The sequence below is a fragment of the Mauremys reevesii genome, linkage group 2 (genome assembly GCF_016161935.1).
Source record: "Mauremys reevesii isolate NIE-2019 linkage group 2, ASM1616193v1, whole genome shotgun sequence".
Taxonomy (NCBI): Eukaryota; Metazoa; Chordata; order Testudines; family Geoemydidae; genus Mauremys; species Mauremys reevesii.
Genome location: NC_052624.1, coordinates 239,913,086 through 239,936,197, shown reverse-complemented (window position 1 = coordinate 239,936,197; position 23,112 = coordinate 239,913,086). Strand labels below are relative to the sequence as shown.

Below are 23,112 nucleotides of genomic sequence, written 5' to 3'. Positions count from 1 at the left end.
TTATGTCGTGACACTTCTCTGAACATGTTGAGAGCACCCCGGTACAATTCTATTAAGGAGCTGAAGAGAAATTTTTTTTAGTTCTCAAATTTTGTCCACAGTGTGGTCCACATTTTAATACAGACTGTTTCATAGAACTCCTCTATACCCATTTGCAACTGACTAAAATCCCTGCTACAGCAATTAATGTGTTTAGGTGTCTTAATGCTATTTACCAGCTGGAAACAAAAACAGGCAGCACCAGATGACCAGCCAGTTCTCAGCTGACCTTTGACAACTGCTGCTCTTGAAAATAAACAAACAGTTTCTCTGATCAGGCCTTAATGTTTAAATGTAGCAAAAAATAATAGTAGACTACTTTCAGCATGCATGGTATATTGTACAGGTAGAAAGGAAGAAAAACTTCAATGGTTTTGACAGCATGAATCAGGGAGTAGAGAGATTTGATCACAAAGGTCACCACAGTATGACAGAATTTAGGTTTTTGATGGCTGGCCATAATTTATGAAGCAAGCTACTAGTTGCAGAAACTAGATCACAGGTTTACAAGGCACAGAAGCCACTGATGTTTGGACAGTAACTAGAGTTCAAAGTAATTATCTAGTATATTATTCATACCTGTTGTGTCACAGACTGGATTGCCCTTTCCATTTTTTTCTAAAGTAAGATTGGTCAAGTAGTGCAGTCCCATCATACATTGGAGTAAATGGTTAATACTACTTATGCAGTTGCTGTGGAGATCAATGTGACTAATTTTATGACTGGTTCCACGAAGGTCTAGAAATCCTGTAAAATTTAGAAAAATACAAAGCAGTGACTTCCATTACAAACAAGTATTTAAAGAACAAACATTTCCTAAGCTGGTATACGGCATTTTACAGGAAAGCTATCAACCCAAAACAAAAAACAAAACTTTAAAATATTTTACACCCTGAAATTATCCAACATTTGCCCCACTTCCCTCCCAAGATTTATCCATTATAAGACAATATTGCATTAATGTTAATTTTGAGAAGTAACTTTTAAAAGGGATTATATTGTCAGTTTAAAAAAAAGTTCTTTAAAAATAGAGAATATTCTGCTTGAAGATCTATTTTAGTAAATGCAAAGTGCATTACTAAGATTGCAGTTTACACTCTATTCAGCTTAGTTAGGGCCAGCACTTAGAATAAAAGTTATATTTATTATGTAAGTGAATCCTTAAAGAGATCTGTAGGATTAAAAATGTGACCAAAAGTCAGTCTAATCACACTTCTTATTTTGGAAATAGTCCACTGAAAAGGTTTTAATTTTAAAAAGATTACTGTACTTCTATGGATATTGTAATAGTCTACTTTAGTGGATGTAATCCTTCATGGGAATTTACACAGCAGTAGATCCCCCTATTCCACCCCAACCAACTCCTCCTCCTCCTCCTCCTCCTCTCTCCCCCGCAAGCACTATCACACAGGAAACAAGGCTCAGCGCTTTGAAAAACAGTGCTCCCTCATGTCTAGTTGCCACTACCTCCAATTCTGCTGCACGTGTACTGTCTGAAGCCACTAAGGTGGGGAACAGGGAGACGAAGGGGGCAGGGGACGTGAGCCCACTAGGAGCCTGTGAGCCAGTTGGGCTCCCAGGAGGGAGCTACCAGCGGACTGAGAGACCAGGCTCTCAGCTCCCCACACTGCCCCTTGTAGGTCGGTGGAAGCACTCCTGGTGAGGACACCCACCACTGACCCAAAAAGGGTAGTATAGACATGCACCAACACAGTAATTACTGTGTGGTTGTAAATTAAGTTTCTAGTGTAGACATACAGACTACTTCTTAGGGTATTTGCCTCACAGTTGTGAAACTTAGGTCATGATCCTGCAAGTTGCTTGTAAGAGTAAGCCCTGTGTCACCTGACTACATATTAATTCATGGTTCCATCACTGGATTATATATTTTAGTATTCATGGCCAAATTAAGTGTGAGGATTACAAATCTACAGGTTTAATTAAAAAAGACTGTAAAACACTGACAAGAAGTTCATTAAAAGAATGTTAAGCATCTGACAGAAGACCACAAAGCTATTTCTATAGTTATTTGCTATACCGGTAAATTTCACAATAATATGAAATATTCTTCAGTGGGATATAATATGTAAACATAATACAAGTGAAGGTAGCTAATGAAGTAAGCATTTTAAAATACTGCATTTATGTAAACTTTGTCTTTGGTTCTCAAGCTCTAAATACTGCCCATTAGTATAAGCACACATCACAGATAATCAACTACTGTGCTTATGGTTCCTGTCTGGTAATACCTCAGTTGCTGCTGACCGGCTGAAAGAGGATGAAGTGAACTCCACTTGAACGTACATAACTCAGATTTTAAGGCCAGAAGGGACCATTGTGATTATCTAGTGAGTCTGACCTCCTGCATAACACAGGCCATGGAACTTTCCCACAGCAGATCTTTTAAATCTTGATTTAAAAATGGTCAGTTATGGAGCATCCACCAGGATTATTACTGAACATACATAAATCCTCTGGTGAGACTCCATCACTGTTCCCTTTACAAGGGAACCAACAGCAACACATCCTCACCCCCAACCCATCTCCAAATACCAGCAACAATCCCCTAATGAGATCAGCCACATGACCCCAAAGAACAGCCATCAGCCCCAAATCAAAATAGCTTCAACACACACACCCCTCCTCCAGCCCCAGTGCTGTCACCGCAACACCCTCCCCTCCCCAGACCCACCCTGCCCTTCTCCTCCCTGGTGGACTCCAGACAAAGCCCGGCCGGTGCCCAGCAGGGGGCTACCAGTGCCTTTGCTGCAGATGTTGGACCAGTGGCTGCTGAATCCCAAGTCTGATCTTGAGTCTTCTCCCCCAGTGGTCCTGTGCCTGGCTTGGCTCCTTCCCTTCTCTGCTCCCCACCCACCACCCCCAACCCTGCTCTGTCCCCCAGCAGTCCCATGCTCGCTCTGCCCACCCCCACCCCCGGCACTACCCAGCCTAGCTCCCCAGCCCAGCTTCCTCCCCCTCCCTCCAAGTCCAACTCTGCCCCCCTAGCAGAGTTATCGAAAATCACTATGGTACTGTGATGGGAAGGCCAGTTCAACTGACAGGGCTGCTGTGTCTGCAATTTCCATACACAATGGCATTGCACCAGCAAAGAGTGCATCACTGCAGACAAAATTAAGTGCAAAGATTTCATGATGGTGCTCTCACAATAGTAGTGGCAACACACATACCATGTGTAAATACATTTGTGTGTTGATGTCAGGCTTATATGTTTTGTAGATGATAAATATTGCAAGCACCACTGGGAACATTTTCTCCATTTAGTGCAAGACAGCTTGATATGACTCATTATCATTGTATATTACTGTTAACAGCATGTAATTTGAATTTGCTGTCTACATGCTGTGACCAAAAATAAGATATGATGTCTACTGCAGGAAGCTAGTCTAAAAATTCATTTTCAGAGAGGCTGTTCTCTTATTATAATAATAGGAGATATACCAATCTCCTAGAACTGGAAGGGACCTTGAAAGGTCATTGAGTCCAGCCCCCTGCCTTCATTAGCAGGACCAATTTTTGCCCCAGATACCTAAGTGGCCCCCTCGAGGATTGAACTCACAACCCTGGGTTTAGCAGGCCAATGCTCAAACCACTGAACTATCCCTCCCCCACCTCATCTGTGTTCAAAAAGTACCTATAATACGCAAAATGTAGGCCACCTACCTCACAGGAGTATTGTGAGGGCAAGTGATTAAGAAAGTTATTTGGAAACCTCAGATGAAAGATTTTACATAACATTACCAGGAGAGTAATTATCGTAATAGTTCTAATATTCTGAATTGTGATACCCAGATACAGGATATCTTGAAGTGCTTTATCAAGTTGGGAAGAATTTGCATTTTACACATGAAGTTACCACAGCAAGACAGTGGCAAAAATGAAAATAAAACCCAGGCCTCCTTCCTGCTGTATTATTTCTGAACTCTCCCTTGTTTAAAACATTTTGGATTTGTTTTTCTAAAAGTGAATATAGTGCTCATTGTACATGAGAGATTGACAGCACAGTTACAGCACCAAGCAACTCAAGATTCCCACTCTGCTTCAGCAAAAGTATTTAAACATGTCTAAAAATCTTTGGTCTCTCTGATTGTACTACCAACAAGAGGAACATAGGCCTATTGCAAACGGTGGTTCAAGTGACTGTGCACCTTTCTTTTAAAATTATTAACACGTTTCACATTAGCCACCTAACTGTTATATGGTAATTAATTTCAGCCAGTAGTGACCTGTTCAGGATTTGAACCTATGATCTAAAGATTAAAAGCTTCATATTCCAATGGTAGTAAATTCCTGAGACATCCAATTTCCTGCATTTCTTATCTTTTAGTTCTTTGCAACTACATTTGGTCAGACATTTTATATTAATTGTGAAAACATCACTGCCAGATCCACTTACCACTAAGATCATGTATATGGTTGTATGACAAATTCAGTTTAGTTAAATTATGTAGCTTTTCCAGTCCTAAACAAAGTGGAGGAAAAAAAGTTAGTGCAAGAGCTTTAAAAAAAAATACTCAGGAGATAAACATGTCTGACTGGTAAAATAAGGAAGACAGTCAGACTAGACACTATAAATGACAAATATAAACTATGTTTATTAAGATACAAACACTGTGGTTGGTATTATTTAAAAGGAATGAAGATCAAAGTTTCAAAATAAACTTTAACATTTTAAATAGTCAACTGGGAAATATTGCCTTGATGTCCTTTAGAATGATTTGTCTATTATTTCTTCAATTTAATTCAATAGGTCATATGGGATTTTGACTTCCATGGGGATTAAGCACATGCTTAACTTCAATCACAGGCTTAAGATCTTTCTTGAATCAAACCTCAGCACAACTTTCAGAAGAGGCTCATAAAATATTAAAGGGAAAGAAAACAAAAATATACTAACCCTCTACTTTTGTTATCAAGTTACAGGATAAATTTAAAGTGCGAAGATTAGTTAGGGTACTTAGTCCTTCGATTTGATTTATTTGATTAGATGACAAGTCTAAATGCTGCAAATTCTGGATATGGCCAAGCCCTTCAATCTTCGAGATTTGGTTACAATGTAGGTTGATTGTGTGAAGTTCTGAACTTAGAGTTATGTCCAACAAGCTATAAATGAAAATACCCAGTATTAATTAAGATGTCTTAAGATAATTAACTTATAAAATATGTCTCAATCTCAAATTAACCAATATTTTAAGGGGTGCAAACCACAAATTTTACACATTATTTAAAAAAAATATTTTATTCAAGTAGAATAGTGTACTATAGCAAATCAAAATAATCTGCCTTACATTTAAGGTTCTCAATATTTAAACATGAAAATAATCCACCACACTTACCAGTATCTTTAGCCCTCCTTCCCACAAAAGGCTAAAAGTTAGATCTTTTTTGTATCTGAGGGCTAGTCTACATCGGCAACGCTAAAGCGCTGCTGTGTCAGTGCTTTAACATGGCTTGTGTGGTTGCAGCGCAGCGCTGGGAGAGCTCGCTCTCTCTCAAAAAAAAAACCAACCAACCAAAAAAAAAAAAACCACACACACACCTGCACAAGGAGCGCAGCTCCCAGGGCTGGTGCACTGTCTACACTGCCACTTTACAACACTGAAACTTGCTGCGCTCAGGGGGGGTGTTATTCCCCTCATGGAGGTGGATTACCAGGAGCACTGGGAGACCTCTCTCCTAGCGCTTGTGTGTGAGATCACACTCGCACTTCAAAGTGCTGCTGCGGGAGTGCTCCAGCAGCAGTAGTTTGAAGTTTCTAGTGTGGATGTAGCCTCAGATCAACTTAACTACTCTGCTATGAGGTGTGAATTTTTCCACAACCAACTCTTGTAGTTAAATCAACTTACTTTTTTCATGTAGGCCAAGCCTACTGCTCACACTCTCAAAAAAAAAACACCCAAAAAACCAAACCACACATTTAAAACAAAAATTCTGTTCTAGCCACCTACATTAATTACAATGCTCTCAACTTAAATGTGGTGGACAATTAGGAAAAACCGTAGAGTTTAGTTAGTGTACTAAAGAACTGGCTGTCTTGGTTTTTGTCCTCAAAGAGCAAATTTCTGTCTCTGTTCAAACGCGTTTCTTTAACTACAGCCAGGTTATTGCCCATGCTCAAGAATAAGGTCTTAGGTCTTTTTATAGTGAGGTTCTATTTCTAAAAGTTTTTAAAAGACCATCAAGTCTGTGAAGCAAAGAAATGTGCTATTGTTTAAGCACTTTAATATTTAATATGCACTTGATACCCATCTTTGTAGGCAAACTGATTTAAGATTTCCTACTCTGCTTACTTTTAGAAGCTGATTTACGTTAACACCCCACTATAAAAGATTATGAAGTAGCTCAAGTAACGTTGACAACAGTACCTAAGGGTGAGCACATATTAACTGGAGCGTCAGTGTTAAACAGAAAGTGCAGCATTTCTAATACACTGCCTTAGTTTCTGGAGGTCACACAATTAGTACTATGGAAAATTCTTTAAAATACAGACCAAGAAAATGGACCACATAATCGCTGTAAGTGACAGACCACATGTAGCTAGAATAAATGGCAAGGGGGTGTGAAATGGATGCACGAAGAACACAAAAGGCGGATCGAAATAGGGCTCATCACAGCTCTGCCCCTTCCTGCGGTTCTGCCCGGAGAGTAAAGGCTTGCAGGTGAGCTCGGTTCAACATACTCACTGGTAACACCGGGGCCCAGGACGCCCGTCTCCTGCAGGCCCCGCTCCTGGGGGGGGGGGGGGACCACCAAAGCTGGGCGCACCCCGCACATCCCTAGCGACTACGTCCCTGCCTCCCCGCAGCAGGGGCCCCGCCGCACTCCCCCGCCCAGCCAGCGGGGGAAGCCCACAGCCCCCTCACCTCCCAACGCCTTTGTCCATGAGGCTGAGCTCCCCAAGCACGGCGCCAGCCCCCGCCATCATTCCAGCGGCTCCGCCGCGCTACGGGAAGCGGCCAGGCCGCCAGCGGCGAATTCTGGCGCCTTTCGCTTTAAATCTCCCCAAATCCAACGACATCGCTGGGAGCGGGGCGGCGCCCGCGAGCTCCACGCTTTACGGCTGGGTCAGAGGCCGTTACGACATAGAGCCGTAAAGCAACCCCCCACTGCGGGCAGTCGCGATTTCTCCTCCCCTTCCAGAGAGAGGCCGGTTGGGCCGCTTGAGCATGCGCATTAACGAGTGGCACGCGGCTCTGTCTGCCCTTGCTGGTCGCGCTGCTGGGGCCGCTGACCTGTGGGCTGCGGCATGACGGGGAGCCTTAACCCCGAGCGCCCCTAGTGTAGACGTGGCTGCTGTAGCCCCTGGTTGCACCCCTGTAATCACGGAGTTCGTGCGAGGCAACGCTGCGGTGCTCAGGAGTGAGACTCCCAAACTCTGGAGATTTGCCATAATGACTGGGGAATTTTTCATTTGCCTTCAGTTTACCTAAACTATACCATGTTAATTCTCTAAAGCCCTTTCACTCCCGAGAAATCAAGGTTCTCCAGTTTACAGCCCAGGAGAGAGTCAATGCTGAGTGGCCTGAAAGAGTCTACTATGATGGGAAAAGCAATGGTGGGGTAGAGGAAGAGGTGAGCCTCTCCATAACCCTAGAGCGTAAGCTGCAACAGCAAATCCAGAAGCTGGGCACCAATTTCATGCCAATGTTTTCAGCCATCCCAGGATGGACAGATAAAGCAAGCAGAGAACAGCTACCAAGAGGGATTTTACACTTAACTGGCTTGCTGGGTATCCATCAAAAGAGCTTCCCACCCCCCACTTCATTCATCACACCTGCACTGAGGGTACATTGACCATTCCGCTGAAGGGCTGCCCAGACCAGAGCTGTTAGGAAAGGGAGCGAGAGTCTCAGGTCAAAGGCCCACTTCCCATAGGTGGCAACGACAAGGATGCTATTCTCTTATGCACAAAACCCTGAGCCAGGTCTTATACAAAGTCTTTAGAGCCAGCTTCCCCACAAACATGAAGTGTGCTCTGGGTGACTGGTGGCTCCCTACCGGCCACACTCTACTCCTGACAGGAAGGGCTCGCCACACACAACCCAGCCCTCCGACTAGCAGTGCAGCACCAGCCTTCCTCCATGGCAGTGGACGTGGAAGATGGTGGTCCTGAGATAGGGAGCCTAAACAAATCATAACCCTGAGGGCATTCTGTACCTAAAAATTCTGCACACAATATTTTAAAATTCTGCACATTTTATTTATCAAATAAAAGTGGAGGTCTCAGCATGGCATTTGGGAGCACAGGCCGCTAGCTGCACAGACATGGGAAATCACTGTGCAGCTCCCCTCAGCCCCCGGATACGGGTGCAGAAAGAGGGGGAGGGATGTGTTGGTGGTGGAGAGGGTGTTTGCAGAGTTTCCTGCAGCTGGGGCAGAAATCTGGGAGTGGCTGTAACTCGGTCCCAGATGCTGTGCAGGACTAGAAGCTGAGCCGAGTAAAGGGTAGGAGCCTCCACAAGCCGACAATCAAGCTTAACTTGGTCTCCCGTCTCCCCTCACCGACCATGCCTACCTAAGAGGAGTGGAGTGGAGAAGCTTCTCCTCGCTGCTGGCCAGGGCGGCCGAGCGATTACGGTCTTGACCTCCACAGCCTAGAGGCCTGTCCGTCTACCCATTTGAATCCCCATTGCCTCTGGCTGGCCTTTGCTGCTTCCTTTTGACTAGTTGGTAGAAACCTTCAAGCAGCTGCTGCTTCCCTTTAACCTGCCCACCTCCCGCTTCTCCCCCCGCCCACCAAAACACCAAACCGAAAACCCACCATCAAGCAAAGCCACCGTCACTCCATCTCGCCCCAGAGGATGCTGATTTTACTCCTGGGAGAATTCTGCGCCACTGCGCATGCGCAGAATTTAGGTTCCCTGCAGATGTCTTTACTTTCCCGCAGAAGAATGACTTAGTGACGGGGAAGCAAAGGGAAGCCAGAAGAGCGGTCATGCGACCCTCCCCAGCAGTAGGTTTCAGGTGTCCAGGGCAGCTGGCAGAGAGGTGAATCACAGTGGTGGAGGGGGCGGGACTCGGGAAGACCCGGCTGGTGGATCCTACCCTGCGCTGGGCTCAGCTGCTAGTCCTGGCTGGGCTGGGGAGGACGGGACTTCCGATGGGCGTGAGCTTATCTAAAGCCTTCGTAGAAGACCTGGCTCAGGGTTTTGTGCGTAGCAGAGCAGCGGCCTCGCTGCCACGAATGGAAAGTGGGCCCTTGACCCAAGACTCTCTCCCTTTCCCCAACAGCTCTGCTCCGGGCGGCCCTTCAGCGGGATGCCCAAGGTACCCTCAGCGCAGGGCTGAGGTTGGGAGAACCGGGCCCATGCCGTCCAATGGGTTGACCTGGTGGCCCCAATTCTTTCCAGCCGGGCTGCCTCCCAAAGCGGGCGCCAGTGGGGATGCTGCTCCCTGCCAAGAGAAGCCATGGCGGAAGGCTTAATAGTCGAGCTGCGGGAGACCAAGAGAGGCTCGGTAGTCGGCCTCTGGAGGCTAACTTGTGGCCCTTGGAGCTGCAGGGCCCGGGACCCCATCCTCCCGACTAGTGGGTCATAGGCAGTCCCCCAAGCCTGGAACGCTGCTGTGAGCACAGGAGCCGGAGCACTCTTCCACAGGACCAGCGGCACTCGACGTCTTTGCTTTGGATTTGGAGATTTTGCCCAAATTCTGACCCGGGGGGGTGGGCGAGTGGAAGGGGGACAGTTTCACCTCCCCTGGACTCCAAGCCGCCGGCCGGGCACTCCGCAGCTAGCCAAGCGCACTCAGAGAGACAACTTCCTAAGCAAGCGTAGCATTTTCTGAACCCTGTTGAGACGCTGCTAGCTGGGTAGTTCTCCAAAGCAAGAGCGCCGGGCACGCCCAAGCCTTTTTGGGTGTAGCGGTGGGGCCAGGGTTACCCGCTCACCAGAATGGCCGAGTGGTTAAGGCGTTGGACTCAAGTTCCAATGGGCGTGAGCCTGCGTGGGTTCGACTCCCACTTCTGGTAGGCCCCTGTTGCTGCTACCCTTTGACCCAGTGGTACACAAATTCAGGCTGCTGCTGCTTCTCTTTAACAAAGCCCTCTGGCATCCTGCCCTCCTGTGCCCCCTCCCAAAATTAACAAGTACCTAAGAAAAGCCAAGTGCCTTGCAATGGTTTCTGTCACAGAGACCCCCTGGGGACTGTCGCTGGAGGTGCCGAAACTACCTCTGAGCCTGTTTACCCTGCCAGCTTGGGACCCCAGAAGCCTGTCTTGTCGAGCCAGACACGCTACTCTGCTGCAACACAGACCCGAGGTCTGAACCACGCCCCCAAAGCTGCAGACTTTAACCAAACCTGCTCAGCCGGTTTCCTGTCTCCAGCACCCAGACACCCAGCTCCCCGTGGGATCCAAACCCCCAATCAATCTGTTTTACTCGCCAAAGCTTATGCAGGAGTAAACTCACAGGGGTCCGCCCTCTCTAATACTGATAGAGAGATATGCGCAGCTGTTTGCTCCCCGCCTATCAATCAGTTACTCTGGGTTTAATAATAAAGAAAAGTGACGTTATTAAGTATAAAAGTAGGATTTAAGTGGTTTCAAGTAATAAAAGACAGAGCAAAGTAAGTTACCAAGGAAAATAAAACAAAACACGCAAGTCTAAGCCTAACACATTTAAGAAACTGAAGCCAGGTAAATCTCACCCTCCGAGATGTTCCAATCAGCTTCTTTCGCAGACAAGACTCCTTCTTAGTCTGGGCCCAATCCTTTCCCCTGCTACAGCTCTTGTTAGTTCCAGCTCAGGTGGTCACAAGGGGTTTTCTCATGACTGCCGCCCCCTTTGTTCTCTTCCACCCCCTTTTATATCTTTGGCACGGCGGGAATCCTTTGTCTCTCTCGCCGGGTTTCCACCCTTCCTTCTAAATGGAAAAGCACCAGGTTTAAGATGGATTCCGGGATCATGTGAAATGTTCACATGTCCTGTGAGACTTCATCACTCATTGGCTGGCACCCACGTATGCAGGAAGGCTTACAAGTAAACAGAGCCGTTTACAACCAGTTGTCCTGGTCAATGGGAGCCATCAAGATTCTAAAGCACCATTAATGGCCCACACTTTGCCTAATGACACTAGGACTTGAGTAATACTTCATATTTCTGGCTTCAGATACAAGAATGATAGATTCATACAAATAAGATGAACACGCTCAGTAGCTTATAAGCTTTGTAATGATACCTTCCAAGAGACCTTTTGCATGAAGCGTATTTTGGTTACCTTATAGTCCCACTCATAAGCATATTTCCATAACCATGTGGAGTGCAAGGTCACACAGCTCACCACTGGGGGGGACATCAGGCCCAGCCCAAAACTGCTACCCAGGCCACAGTGAGAGTTGAACTCACGACCCCTGGTTTACAAGACCAGTGCTCTAACCCCTGAGCTATGGAGCCAGGCCTACCATGCTGTCATCCTTCACCCACCAGGCCTACCTCAGTGATGCTGCGCCTGCCATGGTCACGCGCTCAAGGCAGCGGGCGCATTGACGACCTCTCAAGAAGTCCTTCTTCCGCTGGGTCAGGCCTTGGGCGCTCGCCAGAATGGCCGAGGGGTTAAGGCGTTGGATTTAAGTTCCAATGGACATGTGTCCGCGTGGGTTCGATCCCCACTTCTGGCAGGGTGCTGCTCTCCCCACCTGGGACCTCTGAGGGGCCGTCTTTTAATCCCCTGCTATAAGGGAAGCTTCCCTGCAACTACTCAGCGCTGGACAAGGCGAACGAGTCTGAAAATCTGCCCCTGCAGCCATGCTCCAGCAAGATTTAAACTCACCAACCCTGGTTTACGAGGCCAGTGCCCTAAACCCTGAGCTACGGAGCCAGGCCCAGCTCCACCCACCTCGGCGAAACTGCACCTGCCAGGATCGTCTTGGGGGATGGATGCCAGCCCAAAGAGAGCTGGATCCTCGGAGACGTCCCAACGTCTTTCTGTTTCCATGCGAGAGCCTTCGGGGAGCCCCGCGGTGTCCGAGCAGTGAAGGCGGTGGGCTCGCGCTCCACTAGGCACGTGTCTGCGTGGCTCGGAATTTCACTGCGGCCAGCGTGCTGCTCTGCGAGCTCTAGCTGGGTGCCGTTTCTCCTTTGGGCTCTCGCGCCCCGCAGAAGTGCAAGCTGTCTGCCAGGAGCCTGTGGCATGACCTAACGCATCGGATGGTGGCCGCAGAGTCTGGGCCGGTGTGGAATCGCCCAGAGTCAGAGGGCCGCAGGGCGTCAAGGCTTTTCTCCTGGAGTGGAGAAGCTTCTCCTCGCTGCTGGCCAGGGCGGCCGAGCGACACGGTCTTGACCTCCACAGCCTAGAGGCCTGTCCGTCTACCCATTTGAATCCCCATTGCCTCTGGCTGGCCTTTGCTGCTTCCTTTTGACTAGTTGGTAGAAACCTTCAAGCAGCTGCTGCTTCCCTTTAACCTGCCCACCTCCCGCTTCTCCCCCCCCCCACCAAAACACCAAACCGAAAACCCACCATCAAGCAAAGCCACCGTCACTCCATCTCGCCCCAGAGGATGCTGATTTTACTCCTGGGAGAATTCTGCGCCACTGCGCATGCGCAGAATTTAGGTTCCCTGCAGATGTCTTTACTTTCCCGCAGAAGAATGACTTAGTGACGGGGAAGCAAAGGGAAGCCAGAAGAGCGGTCATGCGACCCTCCCCAGCAGTAGGTTTCAGGTGTCCAGGGCAGCTGGCAGAGAGGTGAATCACAGTGGTGGAGGGGGCGGGACTCGGGAAGACCCGGCTGGTGGATCCTACCCTGCGCTGGGCTCAGCTGCTAGTCCTGGCTGGGCTGGGGAGGACGGGACTTCCAATGGGCGTGAGCTTATCTAAAGCCTTCGTAGAAGACCTGGCTCAGGGTTTTGTGCGTAGCAGAGCAGCGGCCTCGCTGCCACGAATGGAAAGTGGGCCCTTGACCCAAGACTCTCTCCCTTTCCCCAACAGCTCTGCTCCGGGCGGCCCTTCAGCGGGATGCCCAAGGTACCCTCAGCGCAGGGCTGAGGTTGGGAGAACCGGGCCCATGCCGTCCAATGGGTTGACCTGGTGGCCCCAATTCTTTCCAGCCGGGCTGCCTCCCAAAGCGGGCGCCAGTGGGGATGCTGCTCCCTGCCAAGAGAAGCCATGGCGGAAGGCTTAATAGTCGAGCTGCGGGAGACCAAGAGAGGCTCGGTAGTCGGCCTCTGGAGGCTAACTTGTGGCCCTTGGAGCTGCAGGGCCCGGGACCCCATCCTCCCGACTAGTGGGTCATAGGCAGTCCCCCAAGCCTGGAACGCTGCTGTGAGCACAGGAGCCGGAGCACTCTTCCACAGGACCAGCGGCACTCGGCGTCTTTGCTTTGGATTTGGAGATTTTGCCCAAATTCTGACCCGGGGGGGTGGGCGAGTGGAAGGGGGACAGTTTCACCTCCCCTGGACTCCAAGCCGCCGGCCGGGCACTCCGCAGCTAGCCAAGCGCACTCAGAGAGACAACTTCCTAAGCAAGCGTAGCATTTTCTGAACCCTGTTGAGACGCAGCTAGCTGGGTAGTTCTCCAAAGCAAGAGCGCCGGGCACGCCCAAGCCTTTTTGGGTGTAGCGGTGGGGCCAGGGTTACCCGCTCACCAGAATGGCCGAGTGGTTAAGGCGTTGGACTCAAGTTCCAATGGGCGTGAGCCTGCGTGGGTTCGACTCCCACTTCTGGTAGGCCCCTGTTGCTGCTACCCTTTGACCCAGTGGTACACAAATTCAGGCTGCTGCTGCTTCTCTTTAACAAAGCCCTCTGGCATCCTGCCCTCCTGTGCCCCCTCCCCAAAATTAACAAGTACCTAAGAAAAGCCAAGTGCCTTGCAATGGTTTCTGTCACAGAGACCCCCTGGGGACTGTCGCTGGAGGTGCCGAAACTACCTCTGAGCCTGTTTACCCTGCCAGCTTGGGACCCCAGAAGCCTGTCTTGTCGAGCCAGACACGCTACTCTGCTGCAACACAGACCCGAGGTCTGAACCACGCCCCCAAAGCTGCAGACTTTAACCAAACCTGCTCAGCCGGTTTCCTGTCTCCAGCACCCAGACACCCAGCTCCCCGTGGGATCCAAACCCCCAATCAATCTGTTTTACTCGCTCGAAAGCTTATGCAGGGTAAACTCACAGGGGGTCCGCCCTCTCTAATACTGATAGAGAGATATGCGCAGCTGTTTGCTCCCCCGCCTATCAATCAGTTACTCTGGGTTTAATAATAAAGAAAAGTGACGTTATTAAGTATAAAAAGTAGGATTTAAGTGGTTTCAAGTAATAAAAGACAGAGCAAAGTAAGTTACCAAGGAAAATAAAACAAAACACGCAAGTCTAAGCCTAAAACATTTAAGAAACTGAAGCCAGGTAAATCTCACCCTCCGAGATGTTCCAATCAGCTTCTTTCGCAGACAAGACTCCTTCTTAGTCTGGGCCCAATCCTTTCCCCTGCTACAGCTCTTGTTAGTTCCAGCTCAGGTGGTCACAAGGGGTTTTCTCATGACTGCCGCCCCCTTTGTTCTCTTCCACCCCCTTTTATATCTTTGGCACGAGGCGGGAATCCTTTGTCTCTCTCGCCGGGTTTCCACCCTTCCTTCTAAATGGAAAAGCACCAGGTTTAAGATGGATTCCGGGATCATGTGAAATGTTCACATGTCCTGTGAGACTTCATCACTCATTGGCTGGCACCCACGTATGCAGGAAGGCTTACAAGTAAACAGAGCCGTTTACAACCAGTTGTCCTGGTCAATGGGAGCCATCAAGATTCTAAAGCACCATTAATGGCCCACACTTTGCCTAATGACACTAGGACTTCGGAGTAATACTTCATATTTCTGGCTTCAGATACAAGAATGATAGATTCATACAAATAAGATGAACACGCTCAGTAGCTTATAAGCTTTGTAATGATACCTTCCAAGAGACCTTTTGCATGAAGCGTATTTTGGTTACCTTATAAGAACATAAGAACATAAGAAAGGCCGTACCGGGTCAGACCAAAGGTCCATCTAGCCCAGTATCTGTCTACCGACAGTGGCCAATGCCAGGTGCCCCTGAGGGAGTGAACCTAACAGGCAATGATCAAATGATCTCTCTCCTGCCATCCATCTCCATCCTCTGACGAACAGAGGCTAGGGACACCATTCTTACCCATCCTGGCTAATAGCCATTTATGGACTTAGCCACCATGAATTTATCCAGTCCCCTTTTAAACATTGTTATAGTCCTAGCCTTCACAACCTCCTCAGGTAAGGAGTTCCACAAGTTGACTGTGCGCTGCGTGAAGAAGAACTTCCTTTTATTTGTTTTAAACCTGCTGCCTATTAATTTCATTTGGTGACCCCTAGTTCTTGTATTATGTGAATAAGTAAATAACTTTTCCTTATCCACTTTCTCAACATCACTCATGATTTTATATACCTCTATCATGTCCCCCCTTAGTCTTCTCTTTTCCAAACTGAAGAGTCCTAGCCTCTTTAATCTTTCCTCATATGGGACCTTCTCTAAACCCCTAATCATTTTAGTTGCTCTTTTCTGAACCTTTTCTAGTGCTAGAATATCTTTTTTGAGGTGAGGAGACCACATCTGTACACAGTATTCAAGATGCGGGCGTACCATGGATTTATATAAGGGCAATAATATATTCTCAGTCTTATATTCTATCCCCTTTTTAATGATTCCTAACATCCTGTTTGCTTTTTTGACCGCCTCTGCACACTGCGTGGACATCTTCAGAGAACTATCCACGATAACTCCAAGATCTTTTTCCTGACTCGTTGTAGCTAAATTAGCCCCCATCATGTTGTATGTATAGTTGGGGTTATTTTTTCCAATGTGCATTACTTTACATTTATCCACATTAAATTTCATTTGCCATTTTGTTGCCCAATCACTTAGTTTTGTGAGATCTTTTTGAAGTTCTTCACAATCTGCTTTAGTCTTAACTATCTTGAGTAGTTTAGTATCATCTGCAAACTTTGCCACCTCACTGTTTACCCCTTTCTCCAGATCATTTATGAATAAATTGAATAGGATTGGTCCTAGGACTGACCCTTGGGGAACACCACTAGTTACCCCTCTCCATTCTGAAAATTTACCATTAATTCCTACCCTTTGTTCCCTGTCCTTTAACCAGTTCTCAATCCATGAAAGGACCTTTCCTTTTATCCCATGACAGCTTAATTTACGTAAGAGCCTTTGGTGAGGACCTTGTCAAAGGCTTTCTGGAAATCTAAGTACACTATGTCCACGGATCCCCTTGTCCACATGTTTGTTGACCCTTCAAAGAACTCTAATAGATTAGTAAGACACGATTTCCCTTTACAGAAACCATGTTGACTATTGCTCAAGAGTTTATGTTTTTCTATGTGTCTGACAATTTTATTCTTTACTATTGTTTCAACTAATTTGCCCGGTACCGACGTTAGACTTACGGTCTGTAATTGCCGGATCACCCCTAGAGCCCTTTTTAAATATTGGCGTTACATTAGCTAACTTCCAGTCATTGGGTACCGAAGCCAATTTAAAGGACAGTTTACAAACCTTAGTTAATAGTTCCACAACTTCACATTTGAGTTCTTTCAGAACTCTTGGGTGAATGCCATCTGGTCCCAGTGACTTGTTAATGTTGAGTTTATCAATTAATTCCAAAACCTCCTCTACTGATACTTCTATCTGTGACAGTTCCTCAGATTTTTCACCTACAAAAGCCAGCTCAGGTTTGGGAATCTCCTAACATCCTCAGCCGTGAAGACTGAGGCAAAGAATCCATTTAGTTTCTCCGCAATGACTTTATCATCTTTAAGTGCTCCTTTTGTATTTTCATCGTCAAGGCCCCACTGGTTGTTTAGCAGGCTTCCTGCTTCTGATGTACTTAAAAAACATTTTGTTATTACCTTTGGAGTTTTTGGCTAGCCGTTCTTCAAACTCCTCTTTGGCTTTTCTTATTACACTCTTGCACTTAAGTTGGCAGCGTTTGTGCTCCTTTCTATTTGCCTCACTAGGATTTGACTTCCACTTTTTAAAGGAAGTCTTGTTATCTTTCACTGCTTCTTTTACATGGTGGTTAAGCCACGGTGGCTCTTTTTTAGTTCTTTTACAGTTTTTCTTAATTTGGGGTATACATTGAAGTTGGGCCTCTATTATGGTGTCTTTAAAAAGGGCCCACGCAACTTGCAGGGATTTCACTTTAGTCAATGTACCTTTTAACTTTTGTCTAACTAACCCCCTCATTTTTGTATAGTTCCCCCTTTTGAAATTAAAGGCCACAGTGGTGGGCAGTTGGGATGTTCTTCCCACCACAGGGATTTTGAATGCTATTGTATTATGGTCACTATTTCCAAGCGGTCCTGCTATAGTTACCTCTTGGACCAGCTCCTCCGCTCCACTCAGGATTAAATCTAGAGTCGCCTCGCCCCTTGTGGGTTCCCGTACCAGCTGCTCCATGAAGCAGTCATTTAAAGTATCGAGAAATTTTATCTCTGCATTTCGTCCTGAAGTGAAGTGTTCCCAGTCAATATGGGGATAATTGAAATCCCCCACTATTATTGGGTTCTTAATTTTGATAGCCTCTCTAATTTCCCTTAGCATTTCATCATCACTATTACTGTCCTGGTCAGGTGGTCGATAATAGATCCCTAATGTTATATTTTTACTATAGTCCCACTCATAAGCATATTTCCATAACCATGTGGAGTGCAAGGTCACACAGCTCACCACTGGGGGGGACATCAGGCCCAGCCCAAAACTGCTACCCAGGCCCCAGTGAGAGTTGAACTCACGACCCCTGGTTTACAAGACCAGTGCTCTAACCCCTGAGCTATGGAGCCAGGCCTACCAGGCTGTCATCCTTCACCCACCAGGCCTACCTAAGTGATGCTGCGCCTGCCATGGTCACGCGCTCAAGGCAGCGGGCGCATTGACGACCTCTCAAGAAGTCCTTCTTCCGCTGGGCCAGGCCTTGGGCGCTCGCCAGAATGGCCGAGGGGTTAAGGCGTTGGATTTAAGTTCCAATGGACATGTGTCCGCGTGGGTTCAATCCCCACTTCTGGCAGGGTGCTGCTCTCCCCACCTGGGACCTCTGAGGGGCCATCTTTTAATCCCCTGCTATAAGGGAAGCTTCCCTGCAACTACTCAGCGCTGGACAAGGCGAACGAGTCTGAAAATCTGCCCCTGCAGCCATGCTCCAGCAAGATTTAAACTCACCAACCCTGGTTTACGAGGCCAGTGCCCTAAACCCTGAGCTACGGAGCCAGGCCCAGCTCCACCCACCTCGGCGAAACTGCACCTGCCAGGATCGTCTTGGGGGATGGATGCCAGCCCAAAGAGAGCTGGATCCTCGGAGACGTCCCAACGTCTTTCTGTTTCCATGCGAGAGCCTTCGGGGAGCCCCGCGGTGTCCGAGCAGTGAAGGCGGTGGGCTCGCGCTCCACTAGGCACGTGTCTGCGTGGCTCGGAATTTCACTGCGGCCAGCGTGCTGCTCTGCGAGCTCTAGCTGGGTGCCGTTTCTCCTTTGGGCTCTCGCGCCCCGCAGAAGTGCAAGCTGTCTGCCAGGAGCCTGTGGCATGACCTAACGCATCGGATGGTGGCCGCAGAGTCTGGGCCGGTGTGGAATCGCCCAGAGTCAGAGGGCCGCAGGACGTCCAAGGCTTTTCTCCTGGAGTGGAGAAGCTTCTCCTCGCTGCTGGCCAGGGCGGCCGAGCGATTACGGTCTTGACCTCCACAGCCTAGAGGCCTGTCCGTCTACCCATTTGAATCCCCATTGCCTCTGGCTGGCCTTTGCTGCTTCCTTTTGACTAGTTGGTAGAAACCTTCAAGCAGCTGCTGCTTCCCTTTAACCTGCCCACCTCCCGCTTCTCCCCCCGCCCACCAAAACACCAAACCGAAAACCCACCATCAAGCAAAGCCACCGTCACTCCATCTCGCCCCAGAGGATGCTGATTTTACTCCTGGGAGAATTCTGCGCCACTGCGCATGCGCAGAATTTAGGTTCCCTGCAGATGTCTTTACTTTCCCGCAGAAGAATGACTTAGTGACGGGGAAGCAAAGGGAAGCCAGAAGAGCGGTCATGCGACCCTCCCCAGCAGTAGGTTTCAGGTGTCCAGGGCAGCTGGCAGAGAGGTGAATCACAGTGGTGGAGGGGGCGGGACTCGGGAAGACCCGGCTGGTGGATCCTACCCTGCGCTGGGCTCAGCTGCTAGTCCTGGCTGGGCTGGGGAGGACGGGACTTCCGATGGGCGTGAGCTTATCTAAAGCCTTCGTAGAAGACCTGGCTCAGGGTTTTGTGCGTAGCAGAGCAGCGGCCTCGCTGCCACGAATGGAAAGTGGGCCCTTGACCCAAGACTCTCTCCCTTTCCCCAACAGCTCTGCTCCGGGCGGCCCTTCAGCGGGATGCCCAAGGTACCCTCAGCGCAGGGCTGAGGTTGGGAGAACCGGGCCCATGCCGTCCAATGGGTTGACCTGGTGGCCCCAATTCTTTCCAGCCGGGCTGCCTCCCAAAGCGGGCGCCAGTGGGGATGCTGCTCCCTGCCAAGAGAAGCCATGGCGGAAGGCTTAATAGTCGAGCTGCGGGAGACCAAGAGAGGCTCGGTAGTCGGCCTCTGGAGGCTAACTTGTGGCCCTTGGAGCTGCAGGGCCCGGGACCCCATCCTCCCGACTAGTGGGTCATAGGCAGTCCCCCAAGCCTGGAACGCTGCTGTGAGCACAGGAGCCGGAGCACTCTTCCACAGGACCAGCGGCACTCGACGTCTTTGCTTTGGATTTGGAGATTTTGCCCAAATTCTGACCCGGGGGGGTGGGCGAGTGGAAGGGGGACAGTTTCACCTCCCCTGGACTCCAAGCCGCCGGCCGGGCACTCCGCAGCTAGCCAAGCGCACTCAGAGAGACAACTTCCTAAGCAAGCGTAGCATTTTCTGAACCCTGTTGAGACGCAGCTAGCTGGGTAGTTCTCCAAAGCAAGAGCGCCGGGCACGCCCAAGCCTTTTTGGGTGTAGCGGTGGGGCCAGGGTTACCCGCTCACCAGAATGGCCGAGTGGTTAAGGCGTTGGACTCAAGTTCCAATGGGCGTGAGCCTGCGTGGGTTCGACTCCCACTTCTGGTAGGCCCCTGTTGCTGCTACCCTTTGACCCAGTGGTACACAAATTCAGGCTGCTGCTGCTTCTCTTTAACAAAGCCCTCTGGCATCCTGCCCTCCTGTGCCCCCTCCCCAAAATTAACAAGTACCTAAGAAAAGCCAAGTGCCTTGCAATGGTTTCTGTCACAGAGACCCCCTGGGGACTGTCGCTGGAGGTGCCGAAACTACCTCTGAGCCTGTTTACCCTGCCAGCTTGGGACCCCAGAAGCCTGTCTTGTCGAGCCAGACACGCTACTCTGCTGCAACACAGACCCGAGGTCTGAACCACGCCCCCAAAGCTGCAGACTTTAACCAAACCTGCTCAGCCGGTTTCCTGTCTCCAGCACCCAGACACCCAGCTCCCCGTGGGATCCAAACCCCCAATCAATCTGTTTTACTCGCTCGAAAGCTTATGCAGGGTAAACTCACAGGGGGTCCGCCCTCTCTAATACTGATAGAGAGATATGCGCAGCTGTTTGCTCCCCCGCCTATCAATCAGTTACTCTGGGTTTAATAATAAAGAAAAGTGACGTTATTAAGTATAAAAAGTAGGATTTAAGTGGTTTCAAGTAATAAAAGACAGAGCAAAGTAAGTTACCAAGGAAAATAAAACAAAACACGCAAGTCTAAGCCTAAAACATTTAAGAAACTGAAGCCAGGTAAATCTCACCCTCCGAGATGTTCCAATCAGCTTCTTTCGCAGACAAGACTCCTTCTTAGTCTGGGCCCAATCCTTTCCCCTGCTACAGCTCTTGTTAGTTCCAGCTCAGGTGGTCACAAGGGGTTTTCTCATGACTGCCGCCCCCTTTGTTCTCTTCCACCCCCTTTTATATCTTTGGCAGGCGGGAATCCTTTGTCTCTCTCTGGTTTCCACCCTTCCTTCTAAATGGAAAAGCACCAGGTTTAAGATGGATTCCGGGATCATGTGAAATGTTCACATGTCCTGTGAGACTTCATCACTCATTGGCTGGCACCCACGTATGCAGGAAGGCTTACAAGTAAACAGAGCCGTTTACAACCAGTTGTCCTGGTCAATGGGAGCCATCAAGATTCTAAAGCACCATTAATGGCCCACACTTTGCCTAATGACACTAGGACTTCGGAGTAATACTTCATATTTCTGGCTTCAGATACAAGAATGATAGATTCATACAAATAAGATGAACACGCTCAGTAGCTTATAAGCTTTGTAATGATACCTTCCAAGAGACCTTTTGCATGAAGCGTATTTTGGTTACCTTATAAGAACATAAGAACATAAGAAAGGCCGTACCGGGTCAGACCAAAGGTCCATCTAGCCCAGTATCTGTCTACCGACAGTGGCCAATGCCAGGTGCCCCTGAGGGAGTGAACCTAACAGGCAATGATCAAATGATCTCTCTCCTGCCATCCATCTCCATCCTCTGACGAACAGAGGCTAGGGACACCATTCTTACCCATCCTGGCTAATAGCCATTTATGGACTTAGCCACCATGAATTTATCCAGTCCCCTTTTAAACATTGTTATAGTCCTAGCCTTCACAACCTCCTCAGGTAAGGAGTTCCACAAGTTGACTGTGCGCTGCGTGAAGAAGAACTTCCTTTTATTTGTTTTAAACCTGCTGCCTATTAATTTCATTTGGTGACCCCTAGTTCTTGTATTATGTGAATAAGTAAATAACTTTTCCTTATCCACTTTCTCAACATCACTCATGATTTTATATACCTCTATCATGTCCCCCCTTAGTCTTCTCTTTTCCAAACTGAAGAGTCCTAGCCTCTTTAATCTTTCCTCATATGGGACCTTCTCTAAACCCCTAATCATTTTAGTTGCTCTTTTCTGAACCTTTTCTAGTGCTAGAATATCTTTGAGGTGAGGAGACCACATCTGTACACAGTATTCAAGATGCGGCGTACCATGGATTTATATAAGGGCAATAATATATTCTCAGTCTTATATTCTATCCCCTTTTAATGATTCCTAACATCCTGTTTGCTTTTTGACCGCCTCTGCACACTGCATGACATCTTCAGAGAACTATCCACGATAACTCCAAGATCTTTTTCCTGACTCGTTGTAGCTAAATTAGCCCCCATCATGTTGTATGTATAGTTGGGGTTATTTTTTCCAATGTGCATTACTTTACATTTATCCACATTAAATTTCATTTGCCATTTTGTTGCCCAATCACTTAGTTTTGTGAGATCTTTTGAAGTTCTTCACAATCTGCTTTAGTCTTAACTATCTTGAGTAGTTTAGTATCATCTGCAAACTTTGCCACCTCACTGTTTACCCTTTCTCCAGATCATTTATGAATAAATTGAATAGGATTGGTCCTAGGACTGACCCTTGGGGAACACCACTAGTTACCCCTCTCCATTCTGAAAATTTACCATTAATTCCTACCCTTTGTTCCCTGTCCTTTAACCAGTTCTCAATCCATGAAAGGACCTTTCCTTTTATCCCATGACAGCTTAATTTACGTAAGAGCCTTTGGTGAGGACCTTGTCAAAGGCTTTCTGGAAATCTAAGTACACTATGTCCACGGATCCCCTTGTCCACATGTTTGTTGACCTTCAAAGAACTCTAATAGATTAGTAAGACACGATTTCCCTTTACAGAAACCATGTTGACTATTGCTCAAGAGTTTATGTTTTTCTATGTGTCTGACAATTTTATTCTTTACTATTGTTTCAACTAATTTGCCCGGTACCGACGTTAGACTTACCGGTCTGTAATTGCCGGGATCACCCCTAGAGCCCTTTTTAAATATTGGCGTTACATTAGCTAACTTCCAGTCATTGGGTACCGAAGCCAATTTAAAGGACAGGTTACAAACCTTAGTTAATAGTTCCGCAACTTCACATTTGAGTTCTTTCAGAACTCTTGGGTGAATGCCATCTGGTCCCGGTGACTTGTTAATGTTGAGTTTATCAATTAATTCCAAAACCTCCTCTACTGATACTTCTATCTGTGACAGTTCCTCAGATTTGTCACCTA

The 23,112-nt window shown here is 48.0% G+C and overlaps 1 protein-coding gene and 7 non-coding genes across 9 annotated transcripts in view; 5 read left to right on the top strand and 3 right to left on the bottom strand.

Moving 5' to 3' along the window:
• The window catches only part of LRRCC1 (leucine rich repeat and coiled-coil centrosomal protein 1), a 41,473-nt gene extending 34,344 nt beyond the window's left edge, over positions 1-7,129 (bottom strand). The window contains exons 1-4 of one of the 2 annotated variants that reach the window (XR_005594245.1): positions 6,921-7,129; positions 4,955-5,160; positions 4,454-4,519; positions 619-786 (exon numbers count right to left, since the gene is read on the bottom strand). Coding sequence is in view for 1 of the 2 variants with exons in the window: in XM_039525380.1 (XP_039381314.1) it covers positions 619-786; positions 4,454-4,519; positions 4,955-5,160; positions 6,921-6,982 (502 nt within the window). In the remaining variant the exon portion in view is untranslated. The remainder of the gene's footprint in view (positions 1-618; positions 787-4,453; positions 4,520-4,954; positions 5,161-6,920) is intronic. The other variant, XM_039525380.1, reaches the window with a different exon arrangement.
• A 2,812-nt stretch (positions 7,130-9,941) lies between these two features.
• On the top strand, positions 9,942-10,024 carry TRNAL-CAA. The gene has a single exon. It is a non-coding gene; the product is annotated as a tRNA-Leu (tRNA).
• Positions 10,025-11,374: 1,350 nt separating this feature from the next.
• TRNAT-UGU lies at positions 11,375-11,447 on the bottom strand. The gene has a single exon. It is a non-coding gene; the product is annotated as a tRNA-Thr (tRNA).
• A 141-nt stretch (positions 11,448-11,588) lies between these two features.
• TRNAL-UAA lies at positions 11,589-11,671 on the top strand. The gene has a single exon. It is a non-coding gene; the product is annotated as a tRNA-Leu (tRNA).
• A 1,962-nt stretch (positions 11,672-13,633) lies between these two features.
• On the top strand, positions 13,634-13,716 carry TRNAL-CAA. Its single transcript has one exon. It is a non-coding gene; the product is annotated as a tRNA-Leu (tRNA).
• Positions 13,717-17,775: 4,059 nt separating this feature from the next.
• Positions 17,776-17,848, bottom strand: TRNAT-UGU. The gene has a single exon. It is a non-coding gene; the product is annotated as a tRNA-Thr (tRNA).
• Positions 17,849-17,989: 141 nt separating this feature from the next.
• Positions 17,990-18,072, top strand: TRNAL-UAA. The gene has a single exon. It is a non-coding gene; the product is annotated as a tRNA-Leu (tRNA).
• A 1,964-nt stretch (positions 18,073-20,036) lies between these two features.
• On the top strand, positions 20,037-20,119 carry TRNAL-CAA. Its single transcript has one exon. It is a non-coding gene; the product is annotated as a tRNA-Leu (tRNA).
• The last annotated feature ends 2,993 nt before the right edge of the window (positions 20,120-23,112 follow it).